Source organism: Podarcis muralis, chromosome 3, assembly GCF_964188315.1.
Source record: "Podarcis muralis chromosome 3, rPodMur119.hap1.1, whole genome shotgun sequence".
NCBI classification, from domain to species: Eukaryota; Metazoa; Chordata; class Lepidosauria; order Squamata; family Lacertidae; genus Podarcis; species Podarcis muralis.
This window is the reverse complement of record NC_135657.1, coordinates 105,840,348-105,861,086: the sequence shown is the minus strand read 5'-3', so window position 1 is coordinate 105,861,086 and position 20,739 is coordinate 105,840,348. Positions and strand designations below refer to the sequence as shown.

The following is a 20,739-nucleotide window of genomic DNA, read 5'->3' as shown; positions in this document are numbered from 1 at the left end:
TAAAAAGTATCCTATCCTGCTTCCACAGTGCTCAGAATAACATTTGCTTTCTTCCTCTATCTTTTTGTTCAACTGACTGACCCAAATTTACCCACTGTGCTAACTCAGGTTTGAATGTCCACTCAGCCATGTTATTGGTCTCGATTGAGACCAGTCTACTACACTAACACTGCCTTCTTCCAACTTTGCTTATGGGTACTGATAAACAATAGTTTGTGTAGAGAAAGAAATTAGCATTTTGTCTTACACATTAGCAAATAAGCAAAGGCAAGATTAATTCCAGCCTCAGTTCTTATAGCCATTTAAAGTAATATGAGAACCGTGTACAGTATATCACAGACTAAAATTAGAATTCTGGGGCAAGAAACATAGGATTTTGACCCATATATTCACACTGAATTTGCATACTTTTGTCTCTGCTAGTCATGGGGGACATACTGGCATTTGCTTACAATCAAATTATTAATTCAATTGTCCGTTTCACACACAAGCCCAGTGCTAGTGGCACCTCCACATTGTATGAAACTACTCTGGAAAAGGACCCCGGAAATCCCAAGAGCACAAGCATGTATGGAAGACTGTGTGGCCTTTTGCAAGCTTGCTCAGAAAGAAGTCAAGCCAACATAAGTTGCTCCCACACATTTATTGCAGTTAATACCAGGTTTCTTCACCTATGCACGGAGAAAACAAGATGAAGACTGCACGTCCCTTATTTAACACACATTACTTTAACCAAACCACCCACCCTCACTAATACTACTAAAGAAGCTCAGACACGGAACATTCAAGCCCAGACCTATGCCTAGAAACGCAGGACAAAAGGAAGCCTGGATGAGTGAAGTTGAGGTTAGGTTTGAATTCTGCCCTTCTGAATCCTGAGTAATAATCTAAAATATATGTTCTACCCAGCCATGCAATGCTGAAAGGTGATAAATGCTATTTACAACAGGGATGGGGAACCCTTGGCAATTTGGCTCACCTTGAGACCCAGTTTGGCCCATGAAGCAATTTCCCCCCCAACCACCACCCTGTGTCATGTTATGTCAGGTATGGGGCATGTAGAAACAGCTTGATGGGCTGTGTGACCCAAGTTTCCCATGGGGAACTGGATGACACAGCTGATCTCTGCAGAAGGTAGGCTTCACCAATATTAACCAATAGCCATCTCAACAATACAGTCTCATTAACCTGATTTCCACCCACACCCTCACTCATTTTTAAAGCTGCAGGCTTACACTTTCCTGGGAATAAACTCCACGGAACTCAACGAGAACAAACTTCTCAACAGACATGCATAGGATTCCACTGTAAGTTTTGCAAGTTTCTTTCGAAGCTTGCAGAGGAGGGTGGTGACAGGCTGCCTTCAAGAGGAAATGATTTCAATACACTACGACCATAAGAAATTTAACTTAAGAAGCTATGGGGACCTCCACCTTAACTGAAGCTTTCAAAGGTTGGGTTCATGCAGAGAAACAGCCCAGGAAAATAAGATGAATATTTGATGACTGGAAGAAAGTAAGCTACATACACTTGAGCTCATCCAGACTTTTATGTGGGTTTGAGGGGTTTTTCCACCTGGCACTTTCCCTGGAAAACCCGCATTTAACCACTGAATCGGAGCAAATGGTAAATTGTAGAAAACCCAGTTGCCATAGGCTCTGATTCAGTGGTAAAATGCAGATTTTCCTGGGGAAAGCATTTGGGGGGGGAAACAAACACTTCAACACTGAGCTTTAAAGCCCAGACCTGTGCCTAGAAACGTGGCATGAAGGGAAATCTGGATGAGCACTGAGTGACGTTAGAAAATACTATTTCCAGGCAAGATTGGTACAAATATGCTATTTATACATGTTTTTTAAGGCACAGCTTGCAAGGTTATGAGTCAGGTGGCTTTTGGTTTCAGTTAAAAGTGTTTTGTTTACACTTCAAACCGAATGGTGGTATGGGGAGGTGGTACTACTAACGTATTTTATTAGGTTTTGACTTGTTGCTTTTTAATGCTGAATAGAGACTAAAGTAATATTTGTGCTGAAAACTATATTAAAATCAAAAGAATAAAATGAACAGGACTTTCACAGACCTTTCATACCCCTCCTGTTTAATTTTGCCTACTGCTTATCAACAGTATAAGCAACAAAACAATGACTATCATCACAATCAGATCCCAATGTAGTCTTAGCATGTGGTCCAAGTCCGACAGTTTCCAGTTTCCCATTTGCTATAGAAGAGAAGAAGAAGAAGAAAGTATTTTCCAGGTGAAAAGCTTTGCTTTGCAAATGCGACTTGCACAATAGGTATGAGCAACATCTTTCTGTATTATCCACTTGGTCTCAGGTTCATGGCACGTTTGCTTCGTTCCTGGTGCTGTAACTATAATGTAACTATAACATCCTGATCCTATGCTGCAGGTCCTCCCCTCATCAGCTTTGCTCAGCTCCATAAGGGTGACTTTGACAGAAGGACCTACAACAGGCATAGGCAAACTCGGCCCTCCAGCTGTTTTGGGACTACAACTCCCATCATCCCTAGCTAACAGGACCAGTGGTCAGGGATGATGGGAATTGTAGTCTCAAAACATCTGGAAGGCCGAGTTTGCCTATGCCTGACCTACAACATGGACAAATCCCCATGCGGCTCAGGATTTGGGTTGTTACCCCAAAGAGCAGAGAAAAGAGTTGAGCTACAACGGCATTCACCGAATGATCTTAATTTTAGACTGCGTCCTTTCTTCAAGTGAAGGACAGTTTAAGAATAAAATAGGCATACAAGCCTTACCAAATAAAGGACCCTATGCCATTCATAGTCAGGTTGTAGAGTTCTATTAACACAGAGCATTTTCAAGACATCATGGTTTCAATATACACTGCAAAAAATTCTGAGATAGGATTCTGCCCACCAGTTTCTTTTGGTACCCGGGAATAACCTTAACAAGTGTGCATCCACAAAAAGAAGAAGAAAAGGCTTCTGTTCATGGGGGTGGACATGGAGGAATGTTTAAATGCCAAACTATTTTCCTATGTGGGAGGGAGTCTCTGGCATTCATATGGTACACACCGCCTTCCATTTTTGTCCTCTTCCTCCAGATTTGGGTGCGGGGGGAATCTGTTCACAAATAGATAGGTGGAAGGCTCCAGTTTTTCTGGGAGAAGTAAGTTCCTCTCATGACAGCTGAAAGTTTCTTCAAGTAACACCTCCTCCTCCAAAATGGTGGAGGTTAAAGGAACTGCTACCTAACCACAACCCCTAACACTAACCACTAACCCTCAGCCTCACCCTAACCGCTGATCTAACCCCCTAAACTCTAACACACTAACCCCAACACCAGCCCTAATCCTCACCCTCACCCTAACCTTAACCTACCTCTAAACTTAAACCTAACCCTTACCCTAAAACCTCTTAATCCTAACACCCAAACCCCAAACTTGAACCCCTAAACACAACCCTAATCCTAACCCCCAGCCCTAATGACCTAACCTGTACACCTAACCATAACCACCAACACTAACCCTTACCCCTAACCAAATCCTAAACCTAACTGTAACTGTAACCCCAACACACTAACCCAACTCTCTAACCCTACCCCAACCCTAACCCTACTCCAACCCAGCTGAAACCCTAACCCTATCCCAAGCCCAACCCTCACCCTAAACCTAAGCCTAAGCCAATCCTAACCCTAGTTTAGGAATTTGGTTTAGGGGTTTGGGTTCAGGTTTTAAGCGTTAGATTTAGGGCTTCAGGGCTGGGGTTTAGGGATTGGGAGTTGGGGAAGAAAGTATGAAAAGTTAGAGTCCCACTCAAGGAAAGGCAAAGATTGCCATTAGGCTTAGCAGAAACACATTTAGATTTGCACATCTAGCCCCACTTTCAAGATTTGGTACTTAAAATCACACTTCTGTGAATTATACAGGAGGATTTCAATTTCGTATGGATTCTGCATCTGAGGAAGTCACTCCAGTGTGAAATTTCAATTAACAACAACATTTGCATGTTGGGAGCACGTTAGGTGCCCTGAATCTTAAAAACTGGTCTAAGAGCATTCTAGGTTTGACAACTACAATGACTACAAATAAGAGTGAAGTGCATTTTCACAAAGAGGGTATCTTGGAATAGCAGACCCTAATCAAATTACAAGAGGTTAAGTTTGTGTAAATCACACTTACCTTGAGAAGCTGAAGATCTGTGAACAAGTGCATCACTTCTAGTCTTATATATGCTAGGAACACTGGTATGAAAGCATCTGGGCTTGTCTCAGCTGCCAGGTCATACCACCTTCTAGCTAAGTGTATATCCTAAAGATAGAAAGTCATTTCTAAAATTTGCAAGGGCTCTATGAAATATCTATGGTTAAGACACCTTCCAGTAGCAATGTCATTGTGGCGCTCTCAAAAATCATTTTGACTGATATGATAAGGGCCAATCAAGATTGTCAAATTCTGTTGACTGAATCAGAATTCTTGCTTGTATGCATACTTTGCATGCTTTAGCATAAAGCCTTGGGGTGATTTACTATATTGTAAGCATCAGTCAGCCTAGAAAACTAGCGAGGAAAAGAATCACTATTTCCTCAAAGGTAGTTTAAAAGCATATCTCAAGATCCAAAGAACTGCAGGTAGTGACCCCTTTTTGCATAGATGTTTGGCAGCAACCCCTTCCAACAGCATCTCTGAGCAAAACCAAACACTGTCTTCTGGGGGGAAATATTTTTGCATTCAGGGTGCAGAACCACTTTACACTTGTGCATGGCATGAATAATGTGGAGCTAAGCCACTGGGTCATTTGTAGTTCCACTTGTTAAATAAGACTAACATATTCCACCAATTGTAGTGTTATAGTCCATTAATAATGGTGGAAATTCTCATAATCTACTGACTTCTCAATTCTTTAGCTTTTGTGAGCTGTGCTGGTTATCCTGCTGTCACAGTAGAAGAACATATTCAGTGTCTTCATTGTTCCTAATATACTGATGTGTTGGTCAATATTTAGTCAATACTTGATCAACTGACCACATTTTTGGACAGGTCAAGTACCCTGCCCAAATGAAAATTCTGTGTCCCGCCTTGGTTCTTTAAGTAGAATATTCACAATAACCAAAGTTTACTTGCAGAGCTAATGTTTGATGCAGCACCAGACATAGATTATGTTACCTTAGGAATGCCTAAACCATATTCATACATATATGCCAGATTGAACATGGCTTGAGCACTCTGTTGATTAGCAGCAAGGTTGTAATGAACCGCAGCTGTCAAGTAATCTCTCTTTATTCCAAAACCATAGAAGTGATAATCTCCCGTTTTAACTCTGGCAAATATATTGCCTGCAAGACAAATAGGTGAAAAAATGTTATGATTATGATTGCTTTTGTGACTGTTATTTATAATATCCCGCACCTATCAATCCAAGGTGGTAGAGGAAGAATTCTTGGTCATTGTCATTTGTGCCACCAGTTCTGAAGGTGGTTCTGAAAAGTGCAATTCAAACAAAGTGGCCTCCCTCCGAAAGAGGTTTCTGTGCATGTGTACAAAGACACTGGACCACATATGATACCTGCCTCTCCATCACTAGTGTTGACTTACTCTGTTTTCAGGCTCTTGGCTGGATCCCAGCTATTTTGATCACAAGCATTTATTAGAAATGTTTCTTAGGTTACCTGCCAATAAAACTTGTGAGGCAGCTTACAATGCAGTAATCCAATTAGATAAGACAGACTGTGATACATAGATAAAACAGCACTTGAAAACTAACCATAACAGAACAGTTATAACAAGCCTACACTCACCTTGAGACAAAAAAGAAAAGTCTGGAACTGCAATTATTTGAGAATCGGTGCCAGATTACTAGCTCTCAGAGCCCATGTTGCTATAAATACAAATGGTGCTATATTCTCACCTCTTTGTAACTGGGGTAGTTCTGAAGAAGAGGCCTCATAAAGGAAGCTCTTCTAGGGACTTCCCCTGCATGCAAAGACAGGCTCTGGCAGATTGATCGGATGTGACCATTAGTGGGTCCAACAGTCAAGAAAGCAGTTTCTGCACGAGCTGTAGAGGCGCAGGTGGGGCTTGTTCACCTGGTAGCCCATCTCGGAGAAGACCTGTCTTGCAGGTGTACTTGTTTATGAGAAAGACTTCAGGAGTAAACCTCAAGGAACAATCCATATCCACTGCTTTATGGGACTTCTTTGGGAGAAGTCCAAAAAGTACAATTTTTTCGCTCTATAGGACACACTTTTTCCCCTCCAAAAATTAAGGGGAAATGTGTGTGCGTCCTATGGAGCGAATGCAGGTCCCTTGGCTTCAGTGATAGCAACGCGAAGCCTCCGAAGCGCAGAGGGAGTGCTCCCACCGCGCTCCAGTGGCTGCGTGTTGCTTTCGCTGAAGCCTGGAGAGCGAGAGGGGGCAGTGCGCACCGACCCCTCTCGCTCTCCAGGCTTCAGGGATAGCCGCCTGAAGCCTTTGGAGTGCAGCGGGAAGTCGCGCTGCACTCCGAAGGCTTTGGGTTCCTTTTGCTGAAGCCGGGAGAGCAAGACTCTGTTTCTCCTGCCGCTTTGCTGTAGGGGCGCTGAGCAGAGGGGGGGAGGTTTTTTTTTCTCTTTTTCTCCCTCTCTAAAACAAGGTGTGTCCTATGTTCGGGTGCGAAAATATAGAGCGAAAAATACGGTATACCCTAAACAAATCCAGAGTAGAATGGCATCTTGTATGTTTCCTTCTGGCAGCTCCTGCAGCCAAGCTAGTGCCAGATGTATTGCTTTCCTTTCCTTTGGATCACATCAGTGAGGCCAAGAGAGGAGTCTTTGTCATTTGGACAGCACAGGACCTCCACACACACTGCCCAGGTTTGGCAGAACAACAGTACTCAGACTTTACAGCACTGAAGTGTGGATGAAGTACATATTTTAATTCTTTTCCCTCTCCTGCTTCCTATAAATTCTTATAAATTGTAATTATTATTGATACAAAATACCTTTTCCTTATGGTCACCAATTTAAGCAATACATGTTATTACACATCATTTGACACAACTTTGTTAATATATTCTGAAACTTTTATCTCAGTATTTATTGTTATGAACATGAAATTTATTACGGTCAGAGTCCAGCTTGAGAAACACATTTATTGTTATGTAATTGTTGCATGTCAAATGCTCTAATAAAGATAGGTAAAGGTAAAGGATCCCTGGACAGTTAAGTCCAGTCAAAGGCGACTACGGGGTTGTGGCGCTCATCTCGCTTCAGGCCAAGGGAGCTGGTGTTTGTCCACAGACAGATTTCCGGATCATGTGACCAGCATGACTAAACTGCTTCTGGCTGTGCCACAAACCAGAGTGCACAGAAATGCCGTTGACCTTCCCGCCACAGCGGTACCTATTTATTGATTTGCACTGGTGTGTTTTCAAACTGCTAAGTTGGCAGAAACTGGGACAGAGCAACGGGAGCTCACCCCGCTGTGCGGATTCGAACTGCCGACCTTCCAATCAGCAAGCCCAAGAGGCTCGGTGGTTTAGACCACAGTGCCACCCGCTCCCAAAGATATATCCCAATGCAAACTAACAGTTTAAAGAGGAAAATGAGTAAAAACTATGTTGCCAAGAATTGGCGCCAGATGAATCTCCCTGTAAATGGCATAAGACACTCTAGGCAGTCACTCAGTCACCACCTGCTTATCTTTAGGCAGAGGAGGAGGACATGGGAAAGGGTCTGTGGTCATTCCTAGGTCTGCTTAAGGACTAGTGGAGGACAGCCTGCTGCTTTTCTATAGTGCAGTGGAGACTCTGGTCAATGCAAAGATCTAGTGGTCTTTAGGACTGCGGAATCAGAATGATGCTGGCAGTGTGACAGTAAACTGCATTTGTTCTGAAAATGTTCCTCTTTTGTTTTAACAGGATTGTTCTCACACTTTGAATCCCCAAACCGCAGGGATCGAGTAGGTTACAAATTTTAGTCAAATGAAAATGGCAATTGGCTTTGGGAATACTTTGCCCTTCTATTAAAATATTTGATAGTAATTCAGGTCATTTGGTGACATGGTTCTAGGACCTGGAACGAGGATACCCTTGTTCAGATTTGCTGGCTAGTCTTTAATAGAATTGTCAAGGCTAAAGCATTATTCTATCATTAAACCTACCCGTCCTGGTTAAGGAAGTACTCTAAAGAAAAACCAAGATCAAAGAAATGCTGAAATCTAAGTTCCCCATTGTGAGTCTCAAGAAATGGACATGCTGGGATGAATTATGTCCAAGGAAGTGAGGCAAGCTGAGAGCACTCTTCATTCTGACATCTTAGAAAATTCAGTCACCTTCAGGGCATGCAGGACAAGGCATAGCTAGTTGATTTGCTTGAGCAGAAATTAAAGGTTCATGGTAGCTAAGTCTTTACTGCTCAGTGAGTTTACTTCTGTGCCCCAAACATCACGTAGAGACTTTGATAGGCATGTCAAAGAACTGAAAAAATAATTAGCTTGAAGGAGCATGAGGTTCCATTTTTCAAATTATCCTTCCTTTTCTCTGACAGAATGGATGGCTCATATGAAATAGCAATGAAGCGAAATTGTTTAAACCATTCATTGCTTCTTTATATGTAACAAAATTAAGTAGAGGGTAATAAAAAAAAGTGAGATTGGTTGGGAATATAGATAGCTAGGTTGGTGGGGGATGCCTATTCTTGAAGGTCACTTAACGTTCTATTGTCATAGGAATTATATTTGTTATTATTATTATTTATTAAATATGTATACCATCCTTCATCCAAAGATCACAGGGAGGTTCACAACATAAAAATACAAAATGAGAACACAAAATACATAATAAAAGCAAAAACAAAGCAATAAACCCACTATAGAGATTGATGTAGCAAGACCATGTAAAAGGAACAAGGTAACAATTAATATGAACATCATTCATTTTTTTACATTTTATTATTCAGTACTTTATAAGAAATGCCTGTGGGATTGCCATCTCAATGAATTAAGTGGAGGGGAAGGAAAATAATATCTAAATATTTTGTAACAGTGATTTTTAATGACTTATCGGTATTGTTGCATGAATGTAATATTTTCTTCCTATTTAACTGCAAGAGCCAAAATGGGGGGAAATATCATACTAATAAGAGTGGACAGCTAGGCACAGGTTATTTTTAACTCTGTTCATACCTTGATTTGCAGCCCGCTTCCATAAAAGAAGAGCCAATGGATATATCTGCTCTTGGTGGAGAAGTTTAACATTTTCTGTAACAAAATATTAGCATCATTTGTCTTAACACAATCACCGTGTTAAAGAATGGAAGTAAGCAGCATAAGATATAGTTTCCCTTACCAGATTCCATAATGTGAGCTGAATTGCACTGAGCTACTTCATAGCCCATTTCTGCTAGAAGTGCATATTGAACAAGAGATGATTCAACATTGCCAGTCTGGTAAGCAAAGTGTGCTGTCAGGAATTTGTCTGACCATCTCCCCAGTTCACATACGGTTCTGTAAAGCTAAATAGCAAAAAAAGGACAGACATTAAACACATACAAAGAACACCAGAAGTTTGTAATTAACTTTGCCTTAACAGCTTAATGGAAGAAAAGAAGATTAAAGGGAGACACTAGACAGGGCAGTGGTTTTAAACGGATGCGACCAATGTGGGCACAACGCTTCAGGTGGCAGTCCTAGGCATACTTACCTGGGAGTAAGCCCCCTGAAAACAATGGGACTTCTGAGTTTCTGAGAAAAAAATCCATAGGTTTGCACTATAAAACAAGTTCAGCATGTGTTGTGCTTAAATCTCCTTTGAAATCAATGCAATGTGCATAGCTTTGGCTGGATTGTGTCTCATGTGTGTAATGTTTGCAAAACATTTATTCGCGCTAAGGACACAAATGCCATGAGGAGATGCAAAAAAAAGTAGAATTAATTCATCTACAGACTAACAACTCCCCAAAATCTTAGTATTTTGTAGCCTCTTTGATAGAAACCTAACTTTGGAAGGTGGGGGTAATAGATGCCAGTGGAAGATTTTTTTGCTAAGTCTAAGCGCAAGAGACTCATGAGAAGAGAAGACTCCCTGGAAAAGACCCTGATGTTGGGAAAGATTGAGGGCACAAGGAGAAGGGGACGACAGAGGATGAGATGGTTGGACAGTGTTCTCAAAGCTACCAGCATGAGTTTGACCAAACTGCGGGAGGCAGTGGAAGACAGGAGTGCCTGGCGTGCTGTGGTCCAGGGGGTCACGAAGAGTCGGACACGACTAAACAACAAGCGTAAGAGAACATATTTGCCATGGTTGTGGTTGGGCAGAAAAAAACCATAAACTTTTCCTCCCCACACACTGTAGTCCTGATGCAATTTTGGCCCCCATGCCTGAATTTCAAGAAAGAAAACTCCTGGAATGTTTTTGAGCTATTCATTTGACATAAAGTGTAGTTTGACTCTGTATCTATTGCTACTGGGTGGTTGTTGTCTTTGGACAGCTGTTGATATTGGATGAGAACAACCATCAACATTAATATCTCAAAGGGCAGACTCTCAAACAGGGCATTACTTACTTTAACAGCATTCTGGCATGACCTGAAAGCTCCCATTCCCGTAGCGTACATTTCAGCCAAGTGATAAACAGCAAGGGGTTGCCCGTTTTGAGATGCCAAGTAAAAATATTGGAAGGCAAGTTTGTAATCTCTCTTGACTCCAGAGCCATCTGCAATGAAATATGATTTGGATTTTCATCAAAAATTAGGTAACTGAACCATGGGAGCCTTGACAAAAGGAAGAACTGTGCCCAGGGACTTACTGTGATACATAAGGCCCAGCTGAAATTGGGCCTGGGCATATCCCTTCTCTGCTGCTTTATGAAAGTATTTAAAAGCTTCACTGTGATTCTGAAAGGGAAACAAACTTATTGAGACGTCAAGAAATTAGTTTCTGGTTTTGTGGAACACTGATCGTGGACCGCAGCTCAAAAGAAGTTGCAGCTGCATTATGAGAAGCGGTACTGATAACTTGCGGCACAATCCTGTACTTGCGATCTGTCGGCTGCGGGGTCATGAGACGTAGCACTAAGTCCCATTATGACAACAGAGCACAAGGTACACAAAGACCCTGGCGGAACAGCCCCTGTGGTAAGCCATTTCTTGGTCTGTGCAATGTGCCTCCTCATTGGCTCAGGGGTGCTTGAAGGTAGAAACCCCTCCCCACCTTGACTACTGTGTGGTGGTATCCTAGGACCCCTTGCATGTAAAACATAAAATCTATGTTTTAATTTTGGGTTGTTAAAGCCACATTAGGCCAAGCGTCTTATGGTTTTATTGGCTTTTTTTATTATGAAAAAGCTCTGATACACTGAAGACTTACCCGTGGAAGACCTTTACCATGTAAATAAATAAGTCCAAGCCCCCATAGTCCAATGGAATTGCCCTAAATAACATATTGAGAATGTTTCATTTAGACATAAGAATAAGTTACCCACTCTATGAAAAGAACCTATAAAGAATCACTGTAATTGTGTGCCTTAGTGTCAATTATAATTATTTACTGATTATATTTCTCGCTTGTTAACCAAGAGACAAATGTCTCCTTCGCCATATCTCCTCTGGACATTGTGTCACACCAAGTTATTCACATAACCCTGGTATGAGCAACAAATGGTTTAAAGGTAAAGGGACCCCTGACCATTAGGTCCAGTCGCGGATGACTCTGGGGTTGCGGCGCTCATCTCGCTTTATTGGCCGAGGGAGCCGGCGTACAGCTTCCGGGTCATGTGGCCAGCATGACTAAGCTGCTTCTGGCGAACCAGAGTAGCACATGGAAACACCGTTTACCTTCCTGCCGGAGCGGTACCTATTTATCTACTTGCACTTTGACGTGCTTTCAAACTGCTAGGTTGGCAGGAGCAGGGACCGGGCAACAGGAGCTCGGACGACCTAAATGAAGCATTTTGTTACACAGTTGTGATTATTAATGCAATCTTATGCAACTCTACTCATTTAATTCAATTGGAACTATTTCCATTGAGTTCAATGAGTTTAATTAAGAGTAAAATCCTGCCTCCCTCCCCAAAAGAAGTTCTGATAGGTTTGCTCTGGAGGCAGTTGAAATGTTCATGAACATCAGTGTCATTATATCAACCCAGGTTGGTGTCAAAGACTTCACCAGACCCAAGTATAACACAATACAGTATAGACAAAGAGAATATTAATTTTGGAGGACAAATGCAGTCTGAGCAAGTGTAATTTGAAGCCTACAAGTTTAATGGAAGTTTTATGGAAAAGTTCCCCTCTCCCCCAATGTTGTTCATCACATAATCATTTTTCTATGCAGCCTTTTCAGTTGCTACTACTTATCTATTACAATCCTTAGTGTTGAACAAGTTAATCACCTCTTACATAGCACCAATGCATCTGGTGTTTTAAAAGATTAAATGAAAGAGGCAGATGTGAGATGCCAGCAGTCTAAAAATACAGGCAAAATGAACAGTAGGAGAGGAATGAAGGGACAATGTACTTTGACACATGACACCCTCAATATATCTACAACTTGATTCCCAATTCAATATTGATGTGATGAAATCACCATGAAGCAACACTTTCCTATAACATTTGTGGGGTCGTTCTCTCTTTCAAATATAACCTTGAGTTGTTAGATCTGAAATTTACTTCATTAGTTATAACAATTTGTAATGTTTTGCACTTTTAGCACTGAAACATTTTGTTTGTTTTATATATTAGCTGCTTGATTTTTCATTTTAAAAAGGCAACCCACCTCTAAGCAGTTTACATAAAGCTGTGCAAAATATTCCATTGACTGATCCTGTTGATGTCTAAATAACAACAGGGGGCATTCCTCAGTACCAGGAAAAATATGCAAGAGATGTTTTAAATGAAAGTTCAGAGTCTAGAGCACCAGCCATGGGCATCACTGGGAGCTTCCACAGGCAGAAGGTTGACAAACCTAGTATAATAGGTTAAGGACATTTTAAAGAACAAGTACAGAAGGTTAATCATGGTGTGGTTTGATTTAGTGCTTGGAATATATAAAGTTAAAAGTTGATTTGAAGCAGTTATTGTTGTGATCTTTAATTGTCAGATTTAACTGTATTCCTAAGAAATGTACCCCTGCCCGTACGGGCCAGTCGTGTCCGACTCTAGGGTTGCGCGCTCATCTCGCTCAAGAGGCTGGGAGCCAGTGCTGTCTGAAGACACTTCCAGGTCACGTGGCCAGCGTGACGAGCGTATTCCTAAGAACAATGTATTAATTATAATTAATTAAAGCTGCTACTTTTTTTAGAAAAAGAAAGAAAATACAATACCTTCTCTGCCGCCATTTTGAAATACTTCAAAGCTGCAATGTTACTCTGAGGCACTGTAGCACTTCCTTCTAAATACATCTAGACAGGATTAAGAGGGGATATTTCTTCAGATGATGTTGACCATCCATGGAAATGCCTCCTCTTGCCATTAAAAATTTGCAAAACAAACGGATGAAGTTCCTCTGAATTTTATCCTATTTTGCACTTTTAATTCCTGTTTTCTGTTTGACTCTATGTTATGTATAGTGCTGGGCTTTCATGAGTCATTTTAAGGAAGATTTGAGGAATCATTAGCCCTCCAATGTTACTGAACATTAACTCACAATATCTATTAGCCATGTTTGACAGGGCTGATGAGAGTTATCTATCAGCAACATCTAGAGAGCTGAAGGCTCTCTAGGTTAAGGGACCCCTGACCATTAGTTCCAGTCGTGGCCGACTCTGGGGTTGCGGCGCTCATCTCGCTTTATTGGCCGAGGGAGCTGGCATACAGCTTCTGGGTCATGTGGCCAGCATGACTAAGCCGCTTCTGGAGAACCAGAGCAGCGCACAGAAACGCTGTTTACCTTCCTGCCGGAGCAGTACCTTTTTATCTACTTGCACTGGTGTGCTTTCAAACTGCTAGGTTGGCAGAAGCAGGGACTGAGCAACGGGAGCTCACCCCGTCACGGGGATTCGAACTGCCGACCTTCTGATCGTCAAGTCCTAGGCTCTGTGGTTTAACCCACAGCGCCACCCAGGTCCCTTGAAGGCTCTGTACTCCTGCTTTAAATATACAACTATAACACAAGCAGCTGAACACATTGTGTATTTGTTTCCAAAAGGAATACCCACAGCTTACAGTAACATAACAATTCTCTTTTTTAAAAAATACCAATACCCGCTTAATAATAATTATTAAATTTATTACCTGCCCTTCGCCTTAAGGTTCCAGGGCAGATTACAACATTACAACACACATTACAACACAATATAAAACACACTTTAAAACGACTTACAAGTAGAGAAAAAAAGTGGGTGCTAAAAATATACATCTCAAGTGTCAAAAGCAAGGACAAAGAGGTGCGTCTTGAGGAATTGCCAGAAGCTATGGAATGAAGGTATCAGACACACCTCTCCGGGGACCTCCACAACTTACAACCAGCAATGGCATGAATTTTCCATTTCCAAATTGAAAGACTCCTTCTATTCATGGAAGGCCTTTCAATCCAGTGTAGGCCCCCATTGGCAGAAGGAACAGAGAGTGTTTTTTTCTGATCCTCCTTTCCCCTCCAGTCCTCTGTGTCAAATCTTGAACTGTTCCAGTTGGTCTCTTAAGCCCTCCAGAACAGATTTTCAGGGTGCTGCAAAGGAGAAATAAGCCAAAATTGCCCCCCCCCCAATTCTGCCAGCAGCATCTCATGGAAATTTGGAGTCCACACCACTGATTAGAAGAGAAGCACTTTTTTGTGTGTCTTGTTCTTAAGCTGACCAGGAAATGTCAAGAAATGGAAGGAGAAAAGAAAAGCTCTCCCCTCAAAAGTGTTCATGCCTCTTGAAAGTCCTCCTTAAGTTTGCCATTCTACTTTGAAGCACAACACTTCAAAGTCAATCATGATATGCCTTTGATTTTGCATGCAGAGATACAAGACAGTCAGATCCCTTTGGCCATGATCATACAGCAGAGCTTTCCAAACTGTGCGTCATGAGACGTTAGTGTGTCAGCTGCAGTGTGTAGGTGTATCACACAAATGCTCCCTGCATTCCTCCTGTGAACTGGAATGGGGTTAGTTTAACCTCCGGTTTGCTAGCAAAACTGAATTAACTGTGTTGCGAAATGATGCGTGTCTAAAAAGTGTGTCTCCAACATGAAAAGTTTGGAAAGCTCTGTCATACAAGATAGGTGAGAACTGTAGTTTAATGTGGTCTTAAATGTACAACTGAAGATTGCCTCTTCCCTCCTCCAGTCTCCTCCACTCTGCTTTGACCACATCGCAAGTAGCTTGTATGTGAGAATGGCCCCAATCCACTGCAGCTGGACTCTGCTTGAATGTGAGGAAACTACAAAGGACCATAGATGGGGTCTCAAGCAACAAATTAATCCCAAGAAGCAAACATAGGTACCTTTCCCAGGAATGCCATACCATGTGAATTCCCTGCATTCGCTGCCTTTAGGAAATAGTAGAAGGCTTTCTAAAGAAAAAGAGCAGAATAAAGTGATGACTGATATAACCAAGTTTCCAAATCAAGGTATGCATTCTCCTGCCTTGACACCTGTTCATAGTTAGACAGGCCATATTGGTGAACAATAATTCAAACTGGCATCTTTATGTTCTAGTAGTCTGTGCAAACTTAGATCATATGCCCCAAATGGTATTGGGGTTCAATCCATAATGTCTCCAGGCACGGTTGCAAATGTCAAATCTGAAACCCCTGGAGAGACACCATCCACTAGGGATGGAAGAATCTGCCCATTTGGATCTCTTAGTTGCTTATTAGTTTTTCCATCTTAAAATAATTTTTTGTCATATGAGCAGCAATTTGCCGTTTGTTTTCAAATCCCCATGAAAATTCTTCTGCATTTTAGTGTGACGTTTTTATGAAGTTTTGACTATATGTGCATTTTTGCAAGCAATTTTCCTTAATGTGATATGTTTTTGTATAATAATAATAATAATAAATTTTATTTATATCCCGCCCTCCCCAGCCGAAGCCGGGCTCAGGGCGGCTAACAACACTAAAACAGTACAACATTATAAATACATTCTAAAAATTAATTAAAATACAAATTGATGGCAACCATAGACTAAAGCTTTGTAGAGATTGCCAAAGGAGGGAGTCAGGCTGCGCCCTGACCAAAGGCCTGGTGGAACAGCTCTGTCTTGCAGGCCCTCCGGAAAGATGTCAAGTCCTGCAGGGCCCTTGTCTCTTGCGACAGAGCGTTCCACCAGGTTGGAGCCGCAACCGAAAAAGCTCTGGCTCTAGTTGAGGCCAGCCTAACCTCTCTGTGGCCTGGGACCTTCAAGATGTTTTTATTTGAAGACCGTAAGTTCCTCTGTGGGGCATACCAGGAGAGGCGGTCCCGTAGGTACGAGGGTCCTAGGCCGTATAGGGCTTTAAAGGTTAAAACCAGCACCTTAAACCTGATCCTGTACTCCACCGGGAGCCAGTGCAGCTGGTATAGCACCGGATGAATGTGATCTCGCAGCGAAGACCCCGTAAGGAGTCTCGCTGCGGCATTCTGCACCCGCTGGAGTTTCTGGGTCAGTCTCAAGGGCAGCCCCACGTAGAGCGAGTTACAATAATCCAGTCTGGAGGTGACCGTCGCGTGGATCACAGTGGCTAGGTCAGGGCGAGAGAGGTAAGGAGCCAACTGCTTAGCTTGGCGGAGATGAAAAAATGCCGCCTTTGTTATAGCTGCAATCTGCGCCTCCATGGAGAGGGAGGTATCGAAGATTACACCCAAACTCTTAACGGACGGTGCTGGCACTAATTGCACCCCCGCAAGAGAAGGGAGTTGCCCCCTCAGTCTCATATCGTCCCGTCCCAGCCAGAGGACCTCTGTCTTCGAAGGATTTAACTTCAACCGGCTCCCACGTAACCATCCAGCCACAGCTTCCAAGCATCTGATCAGTGTGTCTGGGGCCGAGTCAGGATGGCCATCCATCAACAGATAGAGTTGGGTGTCATCAGCATACTGATGGCAGCCCAGCCCAAAACTCCGGACAAGCTGGGCAAGGGGGCGCATAAAGATGTTAAAAAGCATCGGGGAGAGAATCGCATTATTTTAATGCACATTTCACCCTAATATATGCATTTTTTAAAGCACTGCTTGATTGGTGAGCTGCATTACAACTCAGATGTGTGTGAATTTCAAAGGCTGGCTGTGTGCGGGGTTTTTTTTTTGTTTTGTTTTTAATTGTAACAGAAAGTGTGAGTTTGATTAATTCAGCTTTACATGCTAACTGAACTGAAATTTTTCCACATCCCTAGAGCTCCGAAGAGCCAACGGCTTGACCTGGTATAAGACTGCTCCCTGTGTTTGTTTGCTTTTTTAGTCCCATTTTGCTGCAAATACATAAATCTTAGGTTGCGGTCCAGAAGGGCACTCACATATGCCTACCTTTTCCTCCTTAAATAATGCTTTTCTGAAACTGCTTTAAAGAAACCCCAATTTTCTGCTGCCAAAACTCCCAAACTAAAAAAGCACTCTACACATTTGTTGCATAAATGTTTAAAAGAACGCACAAACTCACACAGCTGGCATTTCTGTTTATAAAAACCTAAGCACCAGCTTCCTAAATTGCTGCTTGAACTCGGAGGAAATGAAAGACCGTGCTAGATTCTCAAAAGGATGCCTGTTTGAACAGGGGTATTACTTTGTGATCTTAAACACGCTCATTGGAACCATCCCATTCAAATCAACCAAATATACTTCTAAAATTTAAAACTGTAAGAGCACGGCTTTCATCCTTCTAATCTACCTGCACTTACAGCGTGATCTCTCTCGAGTCCTTTCCTTCCGAAGAGATGCAGCTGTCCTAGATATACCTAGAAAGAATTATTTTAAAAATGAATGTCTTGTATCTTTTGGAGCCAAAAGTCAATGAGCAAGAATGGCCCAGTGTCACACCAGCAAACACAACAAAATCTCCCCCTTCCACCTGTTTTCTCCAAGCCTCCAGAGCAGATTTTGTATTTTGCGGGTGCACAGAAAACTGCAGGAGAGAAGAGGGGAAGGGGAAGTCCCATTCGTGCAAATTGTGTCAGAGAATAAGACTTGGGCACAGCATTTATGGCAAAGGGTCTGTGGGGGAATACAAGTGTGAAGGATTCAGCTGCCCTTCCTGGGATCTTATTTAACATTAACTTACTTTTTTAATATAAAGGGATAAAATAACAACAAACACACAACATTTTTGGTTGGTTGGTTGATTGATTGATAATTATGTCCCACATCAGAGTTAAAAAGGTGGCTAACAGCATTTTTTAACATAGGAGACCAAACAATTCAACCATTTATTTATTTTTAAGCTTCCAGAAGACATATGACTTCATCATTGTTAGACTCCCTGGGAAGCAGATTTATCAAGCAGATCCTGAAGGTGAGGGCGAAATAGGACCACAATGGGGTGGGGAGAGGGGAGAAAGAGGATTGGTGACAGCAGTTTCCATGCATTTATCACTTAATGCCACACTAATCTGCAATATTTGTAGGCTGAGGGTCAATTATAATATTCTTAGTAAAGATAGGGATTCCAGTAAATCAGGACGTAGGGAATATTGTTTAAATTCCTGAACACTACAGTTAGATCTGAGGACGCAGGTGGCGCTGTGGGTTAAACCACAGAGCCTAGGACATGCCGATCAAAAGGTCAGCGGTTCAAATCCCCGCGACGGGGTGAGCTCCCGTTGCCCGGTCCCTGCTCCTGCCCACCTAGCAGTTCGAAAGCACGTCAAAGTGCAAGTAGATAAATAGGTACCGCTCCGTTGGGAAAGTAAACGGCATTTCCGTGCGCTGCTCTGGTTCGCCAGAAGCGGCTTAGTCATGCTGGCCACATGACCCGGAAGCTGTACGCTGGCTCCCTTGGCCAATAAAGCGAGATGAGCGCCGCAACCCCAGAGTCGTCCACGACTGGACCTAATGGTCAGGGGTCCCTTTACCTTTACCTTTACCTTTACAGTTAGATCTATGCGGGCAAAGCTTTGCATCACATAGCACAAAAACACAAAGTGGCTACATTCAGTTTAGATGGCTTTAATAGAGGATTAGACAAATTGATGGATGTTAAGGCTATCAATGGATACCAAGCACAATGACTACGGTATGTACTACCTCCACCACTGGAGGCAGTAGGTCTCTAAATACCGTATTTTTCGCCCCATAGGATGCACTTTTTCCTCTCCAAATATGAAGGGGAAATGTGTGTGCGTCCTATGGGGCGAATGCAGGCTTTCGCTGAAGCCTGGAGAGCGAGAGGGGTCGGTGCGCACCGACCCCTCTCGCTCTCCAGGCTTCGCGCACATCTCCGCAAGCGGTGGGAGCCTGCGCCGGGTTCCCGCGGCTTGCGGAGAGTTGCCTGCATGCCGAAGGCTGGGTGCGCTGAGCTCAGCGCGCCCAGACTTCGTGCAGCTCTCCGCAAGGCGCGGGAGCCCGGCGCTGGGCTCCCGTGGCTTGCGGAGAGTTGCCTGCACGCCGAAGGCTGGGCGCACTGAGCTCAGCGCGCCCAGACTTCGTGCACCTCTCTGCAAGGCGCGGGAGCCCGGCGCCGGGCTCCCATGGCTTGCAGAGAGTTGCCTGTCCTGGGGCCTGGGGTCGGGGGAAGCTCAAGCTTCCCCCGCCCCAGCCCTGCGCCTGGGGGGAAAAATAATTTTCCCCCCCTTTATTTCCCCCCAAAAAAACTTGGTGCGCCTTATGAGACGGTGCGTCCTATAGGGCGAAAAATACGGTACCAGTTGTGTGGAATTGAAGATTGGGAAAGTGCTGTTGTGCTCATGTTCTGCTTTTGGGCTTCGCATGGGCAGCTGGCTGGTCACTATGAGAAGAGGATGCTAACTAGATGGGCCTTGGAACCGATCTAGCAGACTCTTCTTATGTCATTATAATTGCTGTCTTTATTGTTTTTGTTTTATAGCATATTTTAATTACAGGTTTTTAAAAAGTGTTTCGATTGAATTATTTTATTGTGTATTTTGATGATGTGTGGATTCTAATTGTACGGGCCACATGTTCTCCTGCAATGATTTTGCAAAGTTTTTTGCAGATAAAATCGCTCAGATTCGGGAAGAAGTAGACTCCACCGTGGGAGCAGGGCCGGGGCGGGAGAGTGCTAGAGTTCTGTCTAGTCAAGTTGAGTGGGATCAATTCCAATCTGTTACCTCCGAGGATGTGGACAGGCTGCTTGGACGAGTGAAACCAACCACCTGTCTCCTGGATCCTTGCCCATCCTGGCTTATAAAAGCTAGCCGGGAAGGACTGGGCAATGGGCTTCGTGGGGTGGTGAATGCTTCCCTCCGTGAGAGAGCCTTCCCAGACCCACTGAAAGAGGTGGTTATTAAACCGCTTCTTAAAAAACCATCTTTAGATGCGGCCACGATGGCCAACTATCGCCCAGTCTCAAATCTTCCATTCCTGGGCAAGGTGATTGAGCGAGCGGTTGCCGAACAACTCCAGGCACGCCTGGAAGAAGCGGACCATTTGGATCCCTTCCAGTCGGGATTCAGGCCTCATCATGGGACTGAAACTGCCTTGGTCGCACTGGTTGATGATCTCCGGCGGGCTAGGGACAAAGGTGAGAGCTGTTTCCTAGTTCTGCTGGATCTCTCAGCGGCGTTTGATACCATCGACCATAGCATCCTTCTGGACCGTCTTGAGGGGCTGGGAGCTGGGGGCACTGTTATACAGTGGTTCCGCTCCTTCCTCCTGGGCCGTGTTCAGAAGGTGGTGGTGGGGGATGAGTGTTCAGACCCCTGGGCTCTCACTTG

General features: G+C 43.3%; 1 protein-coding gene across 1 annotated transcript in view; it reads right to left on the bottom strand.

Moving 5' to 3' along the window:
* Positions 1–954: 954 nt before the first annotated feature.
* The window catches only part of SEL1L2 (SEL1L2 adaptor subunit of SYVN1 ubiquitin ligase), a 46,027-nt gene continuing 26,242 nt past the window's right edge, over positions 955–20,739 (bottom strand). The window contains exons 10-20 of the mRNA XM_028722260.2: positions 17,749–17,805; positions 15,379–15,447; positions 13,276–13,353; positions 11,322–11,384; positions 10,762–10,849; positions 10,520–10,668; positions 9,304–9,469; positions 9,141–9,215; positions 5,145–5,314; positions 4,161–4,289; positions 955–2,218 (exon numbers count right to left, since the gene is read on the bottom strand). Of these exons, the coding sequence (XP_028578093.2) occupies positions 2,099–2,218; positions 4,161–4,289; positions 5,145–5,314; positions 9,141–9,215; positions 9,304–9,469; positions 10,520–10,668; positions 10,762–10,849; positions 11,322–11,384; positions 13,276–13,353; positions 15,379–15,447; positions 17,749–17,805 (1,164 nt within the window). The 3' untranslated portion in view covers positions 955–2,098. The remainder of the gene's footprint in view (positions 2,219–4,160; positions 4,290–5,144; positions 5,315–9,140; positions 9,216–9,303; positions 9,470–10,519; positions 10,669–10,761; positions 10,850–11,321; positions 11,385–13,275; positions 13,354–15,378; positions 15,448–17,748; positions 17,806–20,739) is intronic.